This window comes from Miniopterus natalensis, chromosome 4 (genome assembly GCF_054644295.1).
Source record: "Miniopterus natalensis isolate mMinNat1 chromosome 4, mMinNat1.hap1, whole genome shotgun sequence".
Lineage (NCBI taxonomy): Eukaryota > Metazoa > Chordata > Mammalia > Chiroptera > Miniopteridae > Miniopterus > Miniopterus natalensis.
The window spans coordinates 70,409,158-70,429,353 of NC_142084.1; the positions used below are offsets into that span (position 1 = coordinate 70,409,158).

General features: G+C 48.8%; 1 protein-coding gene across 1 annotated transcript; it reads left to right on the top strand.

Moving 5' to 3' along the window:
• Positions 1 to 3,413: 3,413 nt before the first annotated feature.
• On the top strand, positions 3,414 to 20,196 carry CYP4F22 (cytochrome P450 family 4 subfamily F member 22). The gene is made up of 12 exons (XM_016209325.2): positions 3,414 to 3,636; positions 7,623 to 7,767; positions 12,439 to 12,492; positions 12,607 to 12,734; positions 12,935 to 13,056; positions 14,388 to 14,655; positions 15,950 to 16,016; positions 16,125 to 16,254; positions 17,906 to 18,039; positions 18,864 to 18,928; positions 19,576 to 19,658; positions 20,019 to 20,196. Exons 1-12 carry the CDS (start codon positions 3,415 to 3,417, stop codon positions 20,194 to 20,196), a joined length of 1,596 nt encoding a protein of 531 aa, XP_016064811.1. The 5' UTR covers position 3,414.

Genomic DNA, 20,196 nt, shown 5'->3' on the forward strand with positions numbered 1-20,196 from the left:
TTAGGCCCTACATGGATGTTCCAGGATAATCTCCCCATCTCAAGGTCCTTAATCCCATCTGCAAAGACTTTTCCATTTAAGGTCAATTCCCAGGTTCCAAGGATTAGGATGCCATGTCTTTGTGGGGAGCAATATTCAGCCACTCCCAACCCCCACTTGACATCCTTCATGATACGTAGCTTTCAGAGATATCATCCTATTGGTGGTCACCTTCCCTGAGTACCAGGGCCATGTCCTGCTCATCATTATATCCTCAGTGCCCAGAACAGAGTCACACACATAGCAGGGGCTCAAAAATTATTTGCCAACTGAATGCTGGAGAAAGGCACCTAGAGCACTTGGTGAAGGGTGTGGCATGTGGAAGCATTTAGAGGAAGGTCACAATTCTTAGTAGGAATCACTAGCTGGCTTCCCGGCATCACTGGGGAGAATCATTACCCACCATTAAATTGGTAAAGAAATAAATACCCACAGCTACTTCCCGTCCAGCGTATCACCTGGAGCCGCCCTCGCAAGAGACAGTCCAATTGCCTGTCAGCGTCCACAATTCAGAGCATCTGCCTAGGACTTGTGACTTAGAGCTCTCTACACTTCATTTTGGGAGGTTGCCTACACTCCACACCTACCCTTACTTGGGCTTTTTAGGGGACAGATCACCTATACCAGGCAGCCTGTATTTTAAAAAAGATTTTAAATTGTGGTAAAACACACATATCTACTATCTTAACCACTTTAAGGGTACAGTTCAGTGCCATTAAGTACATTCATATTGTGCAACCATCATCACCAGCCATCTCCAGAACCTTTTCATTTTCCCAGACTGAAACTCTGTCCCCATTAAACACTAATTTCCTATCCTTTCTCCCCCAACCCCTGGCACCCACCCTCCTACTTTCTGTCTCTAGGAATGTGACTACTCTCGGGACCTCATGTAAGTGGGATCACACAGAATGTTTTTGTGTGACTGGCTTATTTCATTTAATACAGTGTCTTTGAGGTTCATTCATGTTGTAGCATGTGTCATAATTTCCTTTACAAGGCTGAATAATTTTCCACTGTATGGATATTCCCCATTTTGTTTATCCGTCATTGATCCATGGACACTTGGGTTGCTTCCACCTTTTGGCCATTACGAATAACACTGCTATGGACATGAATGTACAAATATCTGAGTCCCTACTTGTACTCCCTTTGGAGGTCTATCCAGAAGTGGGATTGCTGGAACATATGGTAATTCTGTTTAATTTCTTTTGAGGAACTTCCATACTATTTTCCACAACATGGCTGTACCATTTTACACACCCACCAGCAATGTACACACATTTTGACTTCTCTGCATCCTTGCCAACATTTGCTATTTTCTTTTTTTGATAGTAGCCATCCTAATGAGTGGTCATGTCATCTTTATTTTAAGTCAGACCATCCCGGTGGACCTCTCCAAATTTGGTGATGATCTACCCAGATCTTTTCCCAGGATACACTGACCAATAGAAACTTCATGTCTTCTGCATGATTGATATGGCTGGACGTCAACAGGTGGAAAAGCCTGTGAGTCTGATCCCCAGGAGGGGGTGGATGGGGATTGAGGCTCAGGTGAGGACTTGGAGTTCAGAGTTTCTTCATATTGTGTTGCTCAAGGAGGTAGGAGCATAGAGGGAACCCTTGTCTAGTAGGACTGGGTGGAAAGAAGAGGTGAGGATAGGACCCACCATTTTAAGGAATCTCCTTGGCATTGTCTGAGATCCATGGGTTCTCAATGTGAGGGTGATTGAGGTTGATCTCTGGTGGGGTCTCTGGGGGCCTCTGCCAGCTCCTGTCTCCCTGAGCTGGGAAACTGACCTTGAGTTGTTTGGAAAATGGAGATAATAATAGGACCTCCCTCCAAGGACTGATTTAGGATTCCATGAGACAAGGCATGCACAACCCTGAGTGTGGTGCACAGCATGTAGGAAGGGCACCATACCTGGGCACTGTGTTATTATTATTACCCACCCACCTTGTTTTGGTTGGTTCCATCAGGAGCTGACCCTAGATCAAGGATTTGAGTGCAAGCAGTTTATCTAGGAAGTGATCACAGAAAAAGCCATAAGGAAGAAGGATGTGAACCTGAAAGAATTGAAAACAGGGACTCAAACAAATACATGTCCACCCAGGTTCATAGCAGCACATGTCCCAATAGGCAAAAGGCGGAAACACCTGAGATGTCCATCAACAGATGAATGAATAAACAAATTGTGATATATTCTTACAATGGAATGTCACTCAGCAGAAGAAATAAAGCACTAACATGTCACAATGTGGACGAACCTTGAAAACATGCTGAGTGAAAGAAGCCAGACAAAGAAGGCCACGTGTTGTATGATTCCATTGCTACGAAATATCCAGAACAGGCAAATCTACAAAGATAGAAAGTAAATTAGTGGTTGCCAGGAGCTGAAGGTATGGGGGAATGGGGAGTGACTGCTCATGGGGACGGGGTGTTCTTTTGGGGTGATGAAAACATTTTAGGATTAGATAGAGGTGATGGTTGCACAATAGTATGAATGTACTAAGTACCACCGAGCTGTGCACTTAAAAATGGTTCATTCTACGTCATTCAACTCCTACCTCAATTTAAAGAAGGAGGAGGGAGCCCGGCAGGGCGTGGCTCAACAGTTGAGCATCCACCTAGCATCCAGGCGATCGGGGTTTGATTTCTGGTCAGGGCACATTTCTGGTTGTGGGCTTGATCAGTGACTCTCTCACCATTGATGTTTCTGTCTCTGTCTCTCCCTCTCCTTTCCTCTCTCTGAAATCAACAAAGATATATTTAAAAAAAAAAAAAAGGAGGAGGGGGAAGAGAGGACGGGGGAGAGGAGGGGGGAGAGGAGGGGGAGAAGAGGAGGGGGAGGAGGGGAGGAGGGGGAGGGGGGAGAAGACGAGGGGAGAAGAGGAGGGGAGAAGAGGAGAAAGTAGGAAGCAAGGCATTTAATAGAGAAATTTTCCATTTTGGGCAGCTGGAGTTTAATCCCATTGGTAGTCCATGTGGAACACACACCTCAGGGTTACTGGACCCAGGAGGAGAAGGCGCTGAAGTGCTTCTCTAGCATTGCTCATCAGCCATCGATGAGAGCTGCTTTCGGAGTGGGATGTGTCTTAATTTTCCAGCACTCTGGCGGGCCATGGGGGCAGAGGGTCAGGAGGGATGAGGCTGAGGGCACATGGCGGGGCACTGGTGCGTTCATCTGGCCAGCTGGCTGGAGGCCCCCGCTGAGGGCAGGAGAGATGTGTACCCTTGGCGTCTGGAACTCACACTGAGCACTTGCTGTGTGCCAGGCACACCATGCCCGACTCCACAGGTCACTGCGTGTTCCATACCTGTGGCTGGAGCGCGGTTTCCACCTGCACTGACCCCGCCCCATGTGTTCCCCCAGGATGCTGCCCATCACGGAACATCTGCTGCTGCTTCTGGGGCTGGAGAAGACCGCCTTCCGCCTGTACGCCGTGTCCGCGCTCCTCCTCTCCCTGCTCTTCTTCCTCTTCCGCCTGCTGCTGCGCGTCCTGAGGCTCTGCTGGCGCTTCCACACCACCTGCCGCCAGCTGCGCTGCTTCCCGCAGCCGCCCCGGCGCAGCTGGCTGCTGGGCCACCTGGGCATGGTGTGTGGGCCGGGCCGGGGCGGGGCGGCCCCGCGTTGCGGGCAGTCTCACGGGCTGCTGGCTCCCCACACCCCCCAAGAACCTGGTTGGAGCCCGGCCGGGCGGGGCTCAGCGGTTGAGCGTCGACCTAGGATCCAGGCGATCAGGGTTCGATTCCCGGTCAGGGCACATGCCCGGGTTGCGGGCTCGATCCCCAGTCGGAGACGTGCAGGAGGCAGGCGATCAATGATGTTTCTATCTCTCTCCCTCTCCTTTCCTCTCTCTGAAATCAATAAAGATATATATATATATATATATATCTAAAAGAATCTGGTTGGAGCCAGGATGTGAGACTGAGGCTCAGAAAGGGCAAGCCTTTTGCCCATGATCACATAGCTGGGATGAGGCAGACCTTACTGCAAAGTTTTCTGTGTAATTTCAGGCTATTGCTGTACTTTTCATATGATATATGTTATATCCTTCCTTCCTTCCTTCCTTCCTTCCTTCCTTCCTTCCTTCCTTCCTTCCTTCCTTCCTTCCTTCCTTCCTTCCTTCCTTCCCTCCCTCCCTCCCTTCCTCTCTCTCTCTCTCTCTCTCTTAATCCTCACCTGAGGAGATATATATATATATATTTTTAATTGATTTTAAAGAGCCTGGCCAGTGTGACTCGGTTGCCTGGGCATCACCCACTGTATCAAAACGTTGTCTGTTCAATTCCTGGTCAGGGCACATACTCGGGTTGCAGGCTGGATCCCTGGTAGATGGCATGCAGGAAGCAGCTGATCGATGCTTCCCTCTGATGTTTCTTTCTCATATTGATGTTTCTCTCTCCCTCTCCTTTCTTCTCTCTCTAAAAATCAATAAACTAAATAAAAAAAAATTCTTAAAAAATTGATTTTAGAGAGAGGAAGGAGGAGAGAGAGAGAGAAAGAAGCATGGATGTGAGAGAGAAACATCAAAACATCGATTGACAGCCTCCCATACACACCCCAACTGGGGATCGAACCTGCAACCTTTTGGTGCTTGGGACGACACTCCAACTAACTGAGCCACCCTGCCAGGGTGCATTTAATTTCTTATCTCACATATATGTGGCTAGTATTATCCCACGCAATTTATAAATGTTAACTCACTTAGTCCTCTTGACAGCACTAGGAGGTAGGTCCCATGACTATCCTTACTTTGCACCTGAGGCTCAGAGAGCTTAAGTAGCTGGCTCTAGTGGCAGCTTTCGAGTGGCAGAGCCAGAGTTCAAACCCAGGTGTCTGACCCCAGAGCCCTGATCTTAGCTCTGTTCCCTCTACTGCCTCTAGTTTCTGGATAAGAATGGCTAGACTTTTCTAGAAGGGCTTCAGAGGCCAGGGGAGAGAAAACCAGACTCCTGAGGGTGCTGAGGCCCCATACTGAGTATGGAAGTTAACTTTGGAGAGGCGGTTCAGGGCAGCCGTCATCAGTATGGACCTGATGTCCTTATCTACCATCTATTGCCTGTGTGACCTTGAGCAAGCTCCTTCACCCCCTATGCCTCAGTTTTCCCATCTGCATTGCAGGGACTGTGATCATTCCTAATAACCTCATGGGATTGTTGTTGTTTTTTGTTTTTTTCAATGTATTTTTATTGACTTCAGGAGGAAGAGAGGGAGAGAGAGAGAAACATCAATGATGAAAGAGAGTCATTGATCAGCTGCCTCCTGCACGCACCCTGCTGGGGATCGATCCTGTAAGCCGGGCATGTGCCCTGACCAGGAGTCGAACCTTGATCTCCTGGAACCTCGATCGAGGCTCCACCGCTGAGCCATGCTGGCCAGGCCTCATGGGATTGTTGTGACAATTCTCACAGTCATGTCTGGGGCAGGCTTGCACAGATCCTGCTACACAGTGGTGGATGTATATGCTCAACTCCTGGGTCCTTCAGGGACAGGAAATATCAAGGGATTCTAGAAATATTCTAGATGCTTCTTAGAAGGGGTGTCTCAGAAGAAGGAAGCAGGGGATGCATTTCCACTCAATAGTACAAAGAACATTTATTTTCTTTAGTTTTGGAATTGTTCCCCTGGGGCCAGCACTCACCAAGTTTGCCTGTTGTGCCTGAGCCCTCTTCCTCTCTCCCATCCTCTCACCCCTGCTCAGGCCCCATCCTCCCCTGTTGGACCCTGGTCCAGCCTCCTTCCTAGGCTCCTGCTGCCAGCCTCACCTCTTCAGTCCATCCTCCCCCGCCATCCCTAGGAAGATTCTTAAATTCACCATTTCCTTCCCTGCTCACACACTCTCCATGGCTCCCCACTGCTGTCTGGGGAAAGTCCCAGCTCCTCAGATGGTGTTCAAGGCCCTTTCGACTCCAACCCCTACCCTCCTCACCTGTTCCACCCCTCCTCTAGTTCCATGGAATGACTTCCTGTTCCCATAACAAGACTCCCACTTCTCCCCTCCATGGCCTTTGCTGAAACTGTGCCCTCTGCCCAGAATATCCTGCTCTGTTAGATGAACTTCTACTCATCTTTCATGCTGATCTCCAGTGCCTTTACTCCAGGAAGCCCTCTGCTTTGGATGGTGGTCCTAGAGGTAATAATCAGGCCCTGGCATCCTGGGCAATTGACCAGGGCCGGTTCTGAAGTCCAGCCTTGATCTCATGGACCCAGCCCACCTCCCTGGGCCACAAGACCTGGGTGAGGCCATTATATCCCTTGGGTGTGAACAGTCTCAAGACTGATCCTGTTGGAGAAGGAAGCATAGAAGTCAGAGAGGACTCACTTGTTCATTTATTCATTTGATAATAGCTGGGCACTGAGCCAGGCACTGGGTTAGGCCCCTTCAGATCTGAGCTCTTCCCACAGCCTGTTAATTAAGGATGGATCTGCCCTGTATTATGGATTTGATCTTGGGCTCAGAGAGGTTAAGTGACTTGCCCAAAGTTACACAGTGGCTGAGGTTGGATTTGAGTTCAAATCTATCTGGCATTGAGCCTGAAGCGTTTCTGTTTCATAGAGCATGTTGGTTAAGAGCAGGCATTTTGGAGCTGGGTGGCCTGTGTTCAAATCCTGGCTCTGCCATAATGGCAGATGGTGCCAGTGCCTGTCCAAATCCTCTGCGCCCATTTTTGGGTACCATGGGCTGACTTCCTGCTGCCAGCACCTGTGTTCTAGGGCTTTCTCCAGTAGCTGGAGCCCACACTAATGCGTGTATTGCGAGCATGAGCGTTAAAGCCCCAGGAGAGTCTCTCAGCCAGTGACTATGGACTATGTGAGTTGGTGTAAAAACCCCAGCCCCTCACCTTTAGGTGGGTTGACTCTGAGATTCATGTGCCCCAGAGGTCCTCCTTGGTACTGAGCCCTGGTTGCCCATGGTGGGAACTTCCTTGACAACTCACTCTTTACTGACTGCCTTCCTTCACTCTGTCACTTCCCCACTGCCTTACCTGTGTGTTTTGGGATCACCCAAATAAGCTACTTGCTGTAGGACTCTTGTCTCCAGACCTGTTTCTGGGGAAGTCAAGCCAGGACAGTCACCTACTCACCTGTAACTTCGGACAAAGTAAAATGGGGAACAGTAGCAACTCTGTCACTGAGTTCTTGTGTGGGTTGAACATATAAATCTATGAAAAATGCCCTGAGCAGCACCCACCATTGCAAGCACAAATTGTGTTAAATATGACAATACTAGTAAAATTTTATTACTAACAGAACAAGAACACAATAAATACCAACCTGTCATTATTGTGTTTACTGTCCCTGTGTTTGTTTCTTGAACATCAGCTTGTGTCAGGCTCCATGTTGGGGTTCTCATGCTTTGCTGTTTCATGAGTCCTCTCGACTGTCCTCTGACAGAGAGGTGATTCTTCCCCACTTTTCAGATGAGGAGCTGGAGGCTCAGCAAGGTGCAGCCAACAGTCTGCAGTCATATAGCCCTTCTTGGCTTGTTTTGAGGGCAGGGGAGGTGGCAGGAGGGAACAATTAGGGGAAGCTGGGGCTGTACACCTCCTCATTGTCCTTCCCTACCACCCCCCACAGTATCTTCCAAATGAGTCGGGCCTCCAGGATGAGAAGAAGGTGCTGGACAACATGCACCATGTGATCCTGGTGTGGATGGGACCTGTTCTGCCGCTGGTGGTTCTGGTGCATCCTGACTACATCAAACCCCTGGTGGGCGCCTCAGGTATGTAGGCTGGGCCTCTGAGTGATGGGTAAACCCTCAATTCCCAGAGTCTACCAGGGCTTTTAGGCAGGTGGGTTATCCAGGAAAAGGGTCATTTGAGTAGACCTTTGAAGAATGAATAGGAGTTCACCAAAGCAGAAATGGTAATACAGAGAGTGGGAACAGCATGGAAAAAGGTGTGACTAATAGAGTCCCAGGAACTCTGAGAAGATGCCTGTCCACTGAACCAAACATATTCGGATAAGTAGTTGTTTGCCCAAGATTTTGTTAACTGGTTGTTGCTCAATTCTAATGGCACTCCCGTCATTTGGGTTCTGACCATCCCAACCTATAGCCTGCTTTCTTCACCGGTGCTGATCCTGACTGGTGGGGAGAGAGAGTAGGATTGTTTATTCCTTCTGCAATCCACACCTACCCCATGGTGTAGGACTCCCAAGTGTGCTTGACAAGCTCTTGCTCGGCCTTCGACACTCAGCTCCAATGACCCTCCCTCCCCTTCTCCAGGAAGGTTTCCCTGACTCTCCAGCAGACCATAGCCCTCTTCCCTGGACTTTCCCATTCTCAGTCCTAATCATTTAGGGTTGAGTGTGTCTGTGTCCAGCTCTATCTTTTTCATAAGTGGGGCTCTGGATCCTCAGTGTGGTCTCGCATGTAGCTGGGTACCTTCAAAAGAATCAGGGGACATTTGAGAAGAGAGCATGGATGAGAAAGAAAGAGCCCCAGGAATTTTAGGATCTCTTGCCTCAGTTTGGGCTTCTACAAACACACATTTGGGGACCGCCTTCAAGGCTACCACCCAGAGCCATGAGAGACTAAGGGGCTGCCATCCTTCCCTCCCCCAGTGATGCACTCCCCATGCCTCTATGTCCCCATTGTTGCATTTGTGAGAGGGTGACCATCCCCATTGCACAAAGAGGGAAACTGAGGCCCAAGGAGAGGTGACTCTTCCAAGGGATGGGCACTGAGTTTGGGAAGAGCCCTGGAGCCAGACTTGGGTGGGCTGGGTTTGAGTCCTGACTGAAGCACATACTTGCTGTGTGACCCAGAAATTCAGCTTCTCAGGGCCTCAATTTCTGATTTGAAAAAGGGGCCATTGTGAAGACTCAAAAATATAACATAGGTAGGTGCTAATAAGGGCTTCTTTTCTGCCTTTTTAATATACTATTTTTTCTTTCTCTCCCTGACTCTTCCTTTTCTCCTCCATCCTGCTTGGTTTGAGACTCCTCGTGGCTCAGGAAGCAGATCCCCCAGCATGGGCTTGGTGCTTAGCAAATGCTCAAGCCTCCTCCTCAGGACAGGCAGGATATCCACCACCTCCCTCACCGGAGGAGCAGGATGGGGGACTTCAGGTTGGGGAGGGTGGGGCTGTGAGTCAGGTGAGGCCTGGCCTCAAGGTGCCCCTGCCCCTCTATGCCTAGCCGCCTGGGATGGGACAGGCCTGGCCCAAATTTCAGACATGATCTCCCTCTGGGGCTTCCTTGGGAGGCCACCCCTGGGGGTCTTGCTACTCTGAGCTTAAACTAGCACATCTGATAAGCCCTGAGGAAGGCCTGAGTCCTCTTGGAACCTCTGTTTTGTTTTGCTTTGTTTTGTTTTGCTTTGTTTAATCACCTAATGGGCATTTGGGATAGAGAGCATTAATGGGAGAAAGTAGGTGAAAATGTTTTACAGAGGACAAGGCATGATATATAGGCATGTAATTATAGCTTGGTTTTATACATTCATTTTTTTATTGAGATGAAAGTCACATAACATATAACCAACCATTTAAAAGTGTACAGCTTTAGAGTGTAAGGTAATTAGTGTGTTCATAATATTGAGCAACCATCGACTATTTCTAGTTTCAAATTTTTTTCATGACCCCATAAAACACCCTACACCATTAAGTAATCACTTGCCATACCTCCCTCTCCTTATCTCCTGGTAAATATTAATCTACTTTCTGTCTCTATGGATTTTCCTATTCTGGGTATATCATAGGAAAGGAATTATACAGAATGTGGTTTTTGTGACTGAATTCTTTTATTCAGCATAGTGTTTTTGAGGTTCATCCACGTTGTAGCAATTATCAGGACTTCATTCCTTTTTTGAGGCTGAGCAATAGTCCATTGTATGAATATAGCACAATTTGTTTATCCATTCATCTGTTGTTGAACTTCTGGGTTGTTTCTACCTTTTGGCTGTTATAAATAGAGCCGGTAAGAACACACGGGTACAAGTTTGGGTGTGGACATATATTTTTATTTCTCTTGGGTAGATACCTAGGAGTATCTACTGAAAAAAATTTGTATGGTCATATGATAATTCTATGTTTAGTATTTAAGGAACCCCCAAACTGTTTTCCATGGCAGCTATGCATTCACATTTCACTAATAGGGGCCTGCTGTGAGCTGAGGACCCAAGTTCTTGACACCAGTGACCAATACTTATAATCATAGTAATAAAAATAGCCAACAGTTGGTTAGTTATTCATTTACATGTACAAATATTTAATGAGCACCTACTATGTGCTGGGAACATATTAACTCACTGAGTTTTTATAGGGGTACCATGAGGCAGGCAGGATTGTTCTATTTCCCCTTTGGCAGATGAGGACATGGAGGGGCATAGTAGTAACATGTCCAAGTTTACACAACTAGTTAGTGGTAGGGTTGGGATTTGAACTCAGACTTGGCCATCCCAGAGGCCAAGCTCTCAACCAGAGTGATATGGAGCTTCCTACTGAGCACTGTGTGAGGGCTTTTCTTATATGACCTCTTCCAAGGTAGACTTTACCATCCCCTTTTTACTGGAGGGAAAATTTATGGAAGAGGCAGCCTGGACACAAACTCTTGGCATTGAGTGGTCAGGGTTGGAGTGGAGGAGGGACCCAAGGATGGAAAACCAAGGGCTCAGCTGGGGAGAGGGTTTGGCCTTCTGGAGGGGGCATTAGTGAAACTGGGCTTTGAAGGATGCATAGGAGTTTGCCAGATGAGTAATTTCAGGTGGAGGATCCTACTAGTACAAAGGTACAGATGTGTGAAAGTGCCAGGGGAATTCAGATGATTTGGGGTGTTTAGAGTGAGGATGAAGGGTGTGGAGAAGTAAAAAATGAGACAGAAACTGGACTCAGAGTACCTTTGTGCAAAGTGAATGAGCTTGTGTTTTACCCTGGGGGTGATAGGGAGCCGTGGGAGGTGTTTGAGAAGGACAACCATTTGACAGGTCTGTGAGTCAGAAAGACTCCTGGGGGTCCTAGCCTGGAGTCCAGATTCCAGAGAGAAGAGGAATGACTAGATTCCCACTTTTCCTTTCCAATATTTCCTCTCCCAGGAAGCTTGCCTTGACTTCCAACAGCTTTTTCTCTGTGCCTCCCTTCTCTCCTGGCACACTTCCTACAGTCTTGCTAATTGCATGGCATGCCTCTGCTCTCTTTTCCCACCCCACCCAGCGTTCCTCCAGGCAGGGCGGAGCTGAGCCATCTCTGGGTCTCCGGCATCATCCAGCATGGGTTGGGCACAGGAAGGTGGCAGAAGAGGTGTGTGTTAAATGGGGGAATGAATGAGTGGACAGATGACTGCATGATTGGCCAATTCTTGGGGGGGGGCGGTGTATGTAGGCAGCTGAGTCACAGCTCAGGTAAAAAGTGACATCACTTGAATTTCAGGTACTTCCTTCCTGGGCCCCTGCCCATTCTGTCCCAAATCTGTTTAGCATACAGAAAGGGAATTTACTCACTGACTCACTTATTCAGTCATTCATCTATTCCCTAATTCATTCACCTTTTCACTCATTCATTGGTTCATTGGTCCATTCATTCATACAATAAAAATTTATTTAGCACCAATATATCCGTGATGGACATGGTCCCTCTCCTCAAGGGGCTTGTTACTGATTGGACACAACCCAGAGTGATTGGTGGGGGAGGGAATGGCATGCAAGCAGAGACTAAAGGGATGAGAAAAGAGCATTTGAGGCAGAGAGGACATCTGGTGGAAAAACTCAGAGCAGAGAAAGCACACAGCTTTTTCCAAGGAGTTAAAGAAAGTTCTGTCATGTTGGAGTATTAAGTGTGTGTGTGTGGGGGGGGGTGTGCTAAAGATGTTTTGAGAGCCATCTGGACTGGGGCAGATCATTTGGGGCTTTGAAAAATGGGCTGAGAAACTGGTGCAGGAAGGGACATGGTCTGACCTAGAGTCAGATAAGATCCCCATGGGGCCAGGGTTCAAGGTAAGCTGGAGAGGGCAAGGCTGGAGCATGGGAGCACAGACGGTATAATTCAGATGGCCTGAGCCGGCAGAAAAGTGGGGCTGGATTAAGTTGAAGAGGCCCTTCAGGATGGGGAGCATAGCCTAGGCTTAGAAGTGAGAGACAGCATGTGGGGTTGTTAGTGGATGTTGAAGGATGAGGCAGGAGAGGCACACAGGGGCAAGATGGGACAGGGATTTTGATGCTAACCTGAGCTTGAACTTTTTTTACCAGGGCGATAGGGAGCCATAGGAGGTGTTTGAGCAGGGGAGCCTCATGTTCAGGTCAGCATGTTATAAGGATCTTTCTGGGGTAGGTGTTAGGATGGATTGGAAGGGTAAGGAGGGAGGTTGGAGCCCAGAGAGGAGTCCCAAGGAGGTCAGAAGCAGAGGTCAAGGGTCAGAATTCTATTTTGAGTCAGCATTGCCTGGTCTGTCTCCACAGCTGCTGTTGCTCCCAAAGATGACCTTTTCTATGGCTTCCTGAAACCTTGGCTGGGTGAGTGTGGGATTGGGTAGGCTGGGGCTTCAGGCAAGAGGGGTTGGGGCATGGTTTCTTGGAGTGTTTCAGAGTAAGAGGAGAGACCCCCTAACCTCAGTCTCCTGGGCCCAGGAGATGGGCTGCTGCTCAGCAAAGGTGAGAAGTGGAGCCGGCACCGCCGCCTGCTGACACCTGCCTTCCACTTTGACATCCTGAAGCCCTACATGAAGATATTCAACCAGTGCACCAATGTCATGCATGTGAGTCCCAAGGTTTCATGGGAAGAGGATGCCCTGGAAGTGAGACAGGTCAGGCTCCAACTCGTGGGTGAGCCATGTGATGTCACAAAGCCTCACTTCCTTTATCTGTATTGGGCTTGTAGTGAGCATGCAGCTAGGTCCTTGTCAGCCAGGCTTTCAGTTTGCGGCCTCTGTGCCCATTTGCTGTCTCTCTCTTCCAGGCTAAATGGCGGCGCCTGGCAGAGGGTCCAGTGGTCTCCCTTGACATGTTTGAGCATGTCAGCCTCATGACCCTGGACAGTCTTCAGAAATGTGTCTTCAGCTACAATAGCAACTGCCAGGAGTGAGTGTGGCCTACCTGGGGAAGACAGAACCAGCTGCTTTAGGGACAAGGTGGTGGGAAGAGAAAAGTGGTGTTAGGCACCTTCGGGCTGCTGGTGCTCTGCCAGACAGGCTGTGTGGTTCCAGGAAACACATCATCTCTCTTAGCCTATTTCCTCCCTCACCCCCAAATAGAATCCCAATTCCTTCCCCATAGTCATGTGTGAGAATTAAATGAGATAATATGAGTCAATGGCTTTGCACACAAGAGGTGCTCAGTAAATGCTAGTCTCCCTTATTCCTCTAGGAATACTATGTGATCTTTGGAAAGTATCCCTCCACTTTCTGAGCCTCTGTTTTCTTGTTTGATGACAATCCCTGTCTGAAAGATGCTTTAAGGATAAAATGATATAGCACTGCCCTGGCACGCAGTAGATGCTCAGTGAGTATTGAATGAATTAGTAAAATAACCATTGCCCTGGTTCATTCATTCATTCATTCATTCATTCATTCATTCATTCATTCATCAGATACCCACTGTGTGCCTACTCTGTGCCTGGCACTATTCTAGCTACTGGGAATATGGTAGGGAAACAGACAAAACCCCAGTCTTTGGAGTTTATAATCTAGGTGGAGCTATAAGTAATAAGGGACACAATAAATGTCATTTGTAGCACATAATAGGTCCTCAATAACAAGCTTCTGACTGTTACTCTGGGCCTTGTAGGGGTATGTTTCAGTTGGGTAAGGTGGAGATGGCCTTAGTAATTAATTAATTAATCCAAGAAATATTTACCAAGTGCCTACTATGTGCTAGTCCTGGACTAGGCACTGCAAATACAGTGGTCAATAAAACAAACAATGTCTTGAACCAAAAAATAAACAAAAAAAATGACAGTCTGTGATAAGTGTATGAAAACTAGCAGCACGCTTCAGAACCAAGGACAGCTCCTCGAAACCCTGCCTCAGTGATTTACTTGTTGTTTGTTTGTTTTTAACTCTCATCTGAATGCTTCTATTGATTTTTAGAGAGCGAGGAAGGGAGAAACAGGGAGAGAGAGATCGATGTGAGAGAGAAACATCAATCGGTTGCCTCCTGTACACTGATAAAGTCTGGAGTAGGGGCTATGGACTGGTTGGTTTGCAAAAGCAAGACATGCTCCTAGGTGAGGCTCTAAGAATAGGTTAGCCCTGGGAGGGCAGTGTCTCCAGTCAGTGAGGTCCCAGATGGTAGAGCATCAAGAATTCAAGACAATGTAGCTAATCCAGGGCCGCTCTTTGTCATCTACCCACTGGGAGAGAAGCTTGTCTAGACAGTGGGCCTACACTCATGGCCCTTCTTCTCCCTGGCAGGAAGATGAGCGATTACATCTCAGCTATCATTGAGCTGAGTGCTCTGGCAGTCCGACGCCAGTATCGCCTGCACCACTACATTGACTTCATCTACTACCGCACAGCAGATGGGCGGCGCTTCCGCCAGGCCTGTGACACCGTGCACCGCTTCACCACCGAGGTCATCCAGCAGCGGCGGCTGGCTCTGCGCCAGCAGGGGGCTGAGGCCTGGCTCAAATCCAAGCAGGGCAAGGCCTTGGATTTCATCGATGTGCTGCTCCTGGCCAAGGTGAGGCTGGGCCCTGGAGGGTGGGCCCCGCCCAGGATGGCCTCATTACAAGTTGCACGAACTGCCTAAAATAGTACACGTCCAAACTAACTTAGACATAGGACACAAAATGTGTAAGACTTACTATATTCATTTGCTAGGGCTGCTGTAACCAAGTGTCATACATAGGTAGCTTATACAACAGAAATTCATCTTCTCAGCCCTGGAGGTAAAAAGTCTGAGATCAAGGTGTCAGTGGGGTTGGTTTCTTCTGAGGCCTCTCTCCTTGGCTTGTAGATAGCCGTCTTCTCCTGTATGTTCACATGGTCTTTCCTCTGTGCATATCTTTGTACTAATTTCCTCTTATAAGGACTCTAGTAATATTGGATTAGGGCCCACTCTAATGAGCTCATTGTAATTTAATTACTTCTGCAAAGGCCCTATTGTCAAATACACTCATATTCTGCTGTCCTAGCTGGGGTTAGGACTTCAACCTATGAGTTTTCCAGAAGTGGGAATGAAGGCGGGGGGAGGGGGGACACACAATTCAGCCCACACTTACAAAGATGAAATACATGACCTTGAAGACATGTGGTATTTGCAGAGATAAGTGGTCACTCATTTTGCGGTGCTTCTGTGGAATTTCTGAGCAGCACCTGCATTCAGGGTTCTGCATTCAGACAGTCCTAGACCCCAGTTCTGACTCTGATGCTTCATGGATGCTTGACCTTAGTCATCTGACTCTTCTGAGCCTCAGTTTCCTCATTTATGACATGATGGTCACATGACCTGATCACAAGATTGTTGGTGCTAGGAGCTGCTCAAGAAACACAAGCTCGGCCTAGCTGGTTGGCTCAATGGTTAGAGTGTCAGCCTGCGGACTGAAGGGTACCGGGTTTGATTATGGCCAAGGGCATGTACCTCAGTTGTAGGCTCGATTCCTGGCCCCCTGTCGGGGCGTGTGTAGGAGGCAACCAACTGATGTGTCTCTCTCACATCGATGCTTCTCTCTCTCTCTCTCTGTCTCTCCCCCTTCCCACTCTCTCTGAAAAGCAATTGAAAAAATATCCTCGGGTGAGGATTTTAAAAAAATTAAATAAATCAAAAGAAACACAAACTCCTTTCTTCCCCTCACCTTTGAGTCTCTTTCCCTCTTTTCATCTTTCTTAGACAAATTGCATACCTCCATCTTCCTGGAATCCTTTCCCTACAGCTTGGCTTAGGAGAGAGAGGGGGTATCTTTGACTTTGGGGGAGGCCCTAGCGTGCAGAGGGTGGGATGAAGTGGGCTGAGCATTGTCTACTGCCCATTCCAGGATGAAGATGGAAAGGAACTGACAGACGAGGACATACGAGCTGAAGCAGACACCTTCATGTTTGAGGGTGAAGACATGGGGCAAGGCTGGGGGAGGATGGGGGTGCCCATTGTCTGAAGATAGCATCTCTGCTATCTCCAGGAAGCCTCCATTAGAGCTCCTCATCTGACTGCAGGTCACGATACAACATCCAGTGGGCTCTCATGGGTGCTGTTTAACTTGGCCAAGTACCCAGAGTACCAGGAGAAGTGCCGGGAAGAGATCCAGGAAATCATGAAAGGCCGGGAACTGGAGGAGCTAGAGTGGTCAGTCTGGGGTCATGGGGATGGTGAGGGCAGGTTGAGCCTTGGGTGTGAATCTTTCTGCTCTACCACTTATTGTCTTTCTGACATCAAACGAGTCACTTAAGATTCTGGAATTTCATTTTCTTTAACTGTAAAACAGGATGACAATAATGTATCTGCCTAGCTCATAATGCAAGAGTTCTTAGTTAGGAGTGTCTTAGTTAGCAATGGTTGCAACCCTGCTGCATAACAAACAGCCTCTAAACTTAGGGGTTTCCAGCAAGCATTTACTTTATTTCTTGCTCTTGCCTGCATATTACTCTTGTTATGGCCGAGTGATGCTGACTTGAATGGGGCTGCGTCCAAACTGAGGTTTGGGTTAAGGTCTGTTCCACGTATCTCCTCATTCTCCTTGAGTCAGCAACTATCCTGGGCGTGTTCATCTCAAGGTAGACTTCAGAAGCACAAAAAGCCACTCAACTGTAAAAAATTTTATTGGGGTGACATTGATTAATAAAATTATATAGGTTTCAGGTGTACAATTATAACACATCATCTGTATATTGTATTGTGTGTTCACCGCCCCAAGTTAAGTCCCCTTCCATCACCATTAAGAGCCACACAACTTAAAACCTCTGTTTGCATCGTAACATTCCATTACCTAAAGCAAGTCATGTGGCCAAGCACAACATGGGTGGGGTGGGTCACCTATTCCACCCTTCTAAGTGGAAGGCACTGCAGGATCACAAGGCACAGGGCACAGGTGTATAATTTGAATACAAGAGGAAGTGAAGAATCAGGAACAGTAATTCAATTGACTTCTATGTGCGATGTGTGTTGTGTAGAGCTGCTTCTGGGTGATGCAAAGAGCACACAGGATTAAATAGCATTAAACAGTGAGAAGGTGGTTCAGTGTCAACCTTTCAAATTAGGAACTCAGGGAGAAACTCTTAGTTGGGTGCTACTGGATCTTCAACACTTTTCTGCTTCTTTTTTTTTTTTTTTTTAAATCTTCACCCAGGACATGCTTAGAGAGAGGAAGGGAAGGGGGAGAAGATGCTCCAGGTTCTGAGAACTGGGCAGGAGATGGTGCCTAGCCAGAGCCTAACCAGAACTTAATAACTCTCTTCTGGTTTCCCAGTGGTGCTTATGTTTATGACACTTTTATACCAGGCATGCCATTTGCCCTTTAAAGTAGCAACATAAAGTTTCTTTGAAAGAGAACCTGTGGTGTAAAGAAAGCCATGGAGATCATGAACCAAGAATTATAATTACTCTAGTTTTGGGTTCTGAAGACCAAAGGAAAAAATTAAGTAAATAATATTAAAGGAAGAGGATGTGTGGGTTTTTAAACACTGAAATTGATCCCCACATGCTAGTAAATTGCTGCTGCCTGGGCCCCCTTGCCTTTTCTGGCACCTCCTCCAGTGTCCCTGATTTCCACATAATTCATCAGTTAAAGGGTTAATGCTGGGCCTACAGAAGCCTGCTAGCGCTGCTCTGATTTGCTGGGAGTCAGGTGCTGAGGGTTAGTGGTGAGTGCAGGGCACAACTGCAATTGCCATAAGTTGGGGCAAGCCTGAGCTCCTGGATTAGCTTCCTGTATAGTTGCTCCTGGGTGTATGTGTGGCCTGGCCTCGAGCTCACCCACGCTCCATTCCATGCCCCCCAGGGATGACCTGACCTTGCTGCCCTTCACCACCATGTGCATCAAGGAGAGCCTCCGCCAGTTCCCACCTGTGACCCTGGTCTCCCGCCGCTGCACAGAGGACATCAAGCTCCCAGATGGGCGCATCATCCCCAAAGGTGTGCGCTCTGCTCCCTGCTGCCTGGCTGCTCTATTGCTCATGGGGACTGGTCATGCTCACCCCAGGTGCACTATCCCTGTAGCTCTTCTATGGGTGACTCTTCTATGTGACTGCTGCTTTTGGGGTGATGGGGGAGACCCAGTGTGTAGGGGGAAGATAGAGGTGGGTGAGTCTGGGTGTGGCAGGGTGGGCCCTGTGTACAACATAAAGGTAAGGGAGGGTTAGTTTCATTCAGTTGCCAGATATCCCCTGGAGACCCAGCCCTCCCCTGGGTGATGCTGGGGATCTAGAGAGGCCTCATTCCCGGGACCAGGCTGGGGAATACAGCAGGGCACGGACATTCCCAGCCACATCAGGTCAGGGATGGGCTAAAGGGAGGGACGGGGCAGGAGCAGCCCAAAAGAAGAGCAATAGCTCTATCTGGAGAAGAATGCAGGGAGGACTGCTTGGAAGGGGAAATGTGGGAGGTGAGCCTTGGAGGTTGGAAGTGAAAGAGTACAGATAGTGAAAGGCCTTCAATGCCAGACTGAGGCACTTGAACTTGATCCTTAGGGCAGCAGGGAGACATAGGAGGTGTTGGGCTGAGGAGAAGAAATGCCAGATACGAGAGTGAGAAAGATCCCTGTGTGGCCAGCAGTACAGCCAGAAAGGTGACGGAGACCTCTTAAGGAGGCATGCAGCAGAATTTTTCAGGGAAGGATGGGCAGGAAAGGTGGCAGACGGTTCATGGACTACCGTGGCTCCAGGAAAGCAGGGAGGGGGTAGGTCTCCAGAGGAGGCCCTGACTCCCCTCTACCCCACTGACCTCACCCCTCCCCACAGGAATCATCTGCCTGGTCAGCATCTATGGAACCCACCACAACCCCACAGTGTGGCCTGACTCCAAGGTGAGCTCCTCCTTTCTTTCAGCTTCCTCTTCAGAAGGGGCAGTCCTGGGGCAGCAGAGCCTCCCCTGCCCTGCTTCCCAGGGAGCCAGACATCAGGGCTGGATGCAGGACTTGAGTGTCCTTCCCCCCATTTGTTCACCGACTCACTGTGAATTCATTAGGTCCACAAATATTTATTGAGCTCCTACTGTGTGTCAGACCCTGTGCTGGGTACTGAGGACAGAGAAAGATATTGTCATTACCCTCATGGAACTCACAGTGAAGTGCAAAGGAAGAAGAGCAAAAATAATATGATTTGGGGTATTGGTAAATGTACAAAGGAAATAAAAAAATGGAGTGGGGTAGTGGGTAGGGGAGCACTTTAGCTCACATGATGAGGAAAGGTCTTGTGGAAGAAGAGATGTTTGAACTGAGACCTGAGAAGTGTGAGGAGCATGGAGAAGTGTGTTCCGGGCAGAGTTAACAGCAAGTGCAAAGGCCCTGGGGTGGGAATGAGCCTGGCATGCCTGAACAGCAAAAGGAGGCAGTGTGGCTGGATTGTAGTGTGGTTCTCTGTCCAACTGGGCTGCTCCCCAGAGGCTGAGGGAGGGGGCCAAGCTGATATGGGTGGGCCAGTCCCCAGACTCACCCAAGCTGCTCCTGCTTAGGTGTACAACCCTTATCGCTTTGACCCGGACAACCCACAGCAACGCTCGCCGCTGGCCTTTGTCCCCTTCTCTGCAGGACCCAGGTAACTTCTATTTCTCCAAGTCTAAGCCAAGTGTAGGAGGAACACCCAGGCCAGTGGAAAGTCAGGGATGTGCCTATCAGGGACAGAGACCACATCTCACCCTGGTGTCCTATCCACCAACTTGGCACACTCTTCGTGTCCTCAATGCACCCGTAAGTCCCCAAATCAGATCTGGGATAGCACCCCTCCGTAGTAACTGCAACTACTATGTGCCAGGCCCTGAGTTCTGGGCTCATAGGCTCCCAAAGGCTCTATGATGCATTGTCCTGTTTTGCAAAAGAGGAAACTGAGGCTCGGAGTGGAGTGGGTGGTCATTTACCCAGTCCCGGGGACCTGCTCACACAGTCTGCCTTCCTTCAGGAACTGCATCGGACAGAGCTTCGCCATGGCTGAGATGCGCGTGGCAGTGGCGCTGACGCTGCTGCGCTTCCGCCTGAGCGTGGACCGAACGCGCAAAGTGCGGCGGAAGCCGGAGCTCATCCTGCGCACGGAGAGCGGCATCTGGCTCAACGTGGAGCCGCTACCTCCACGGGCCTGA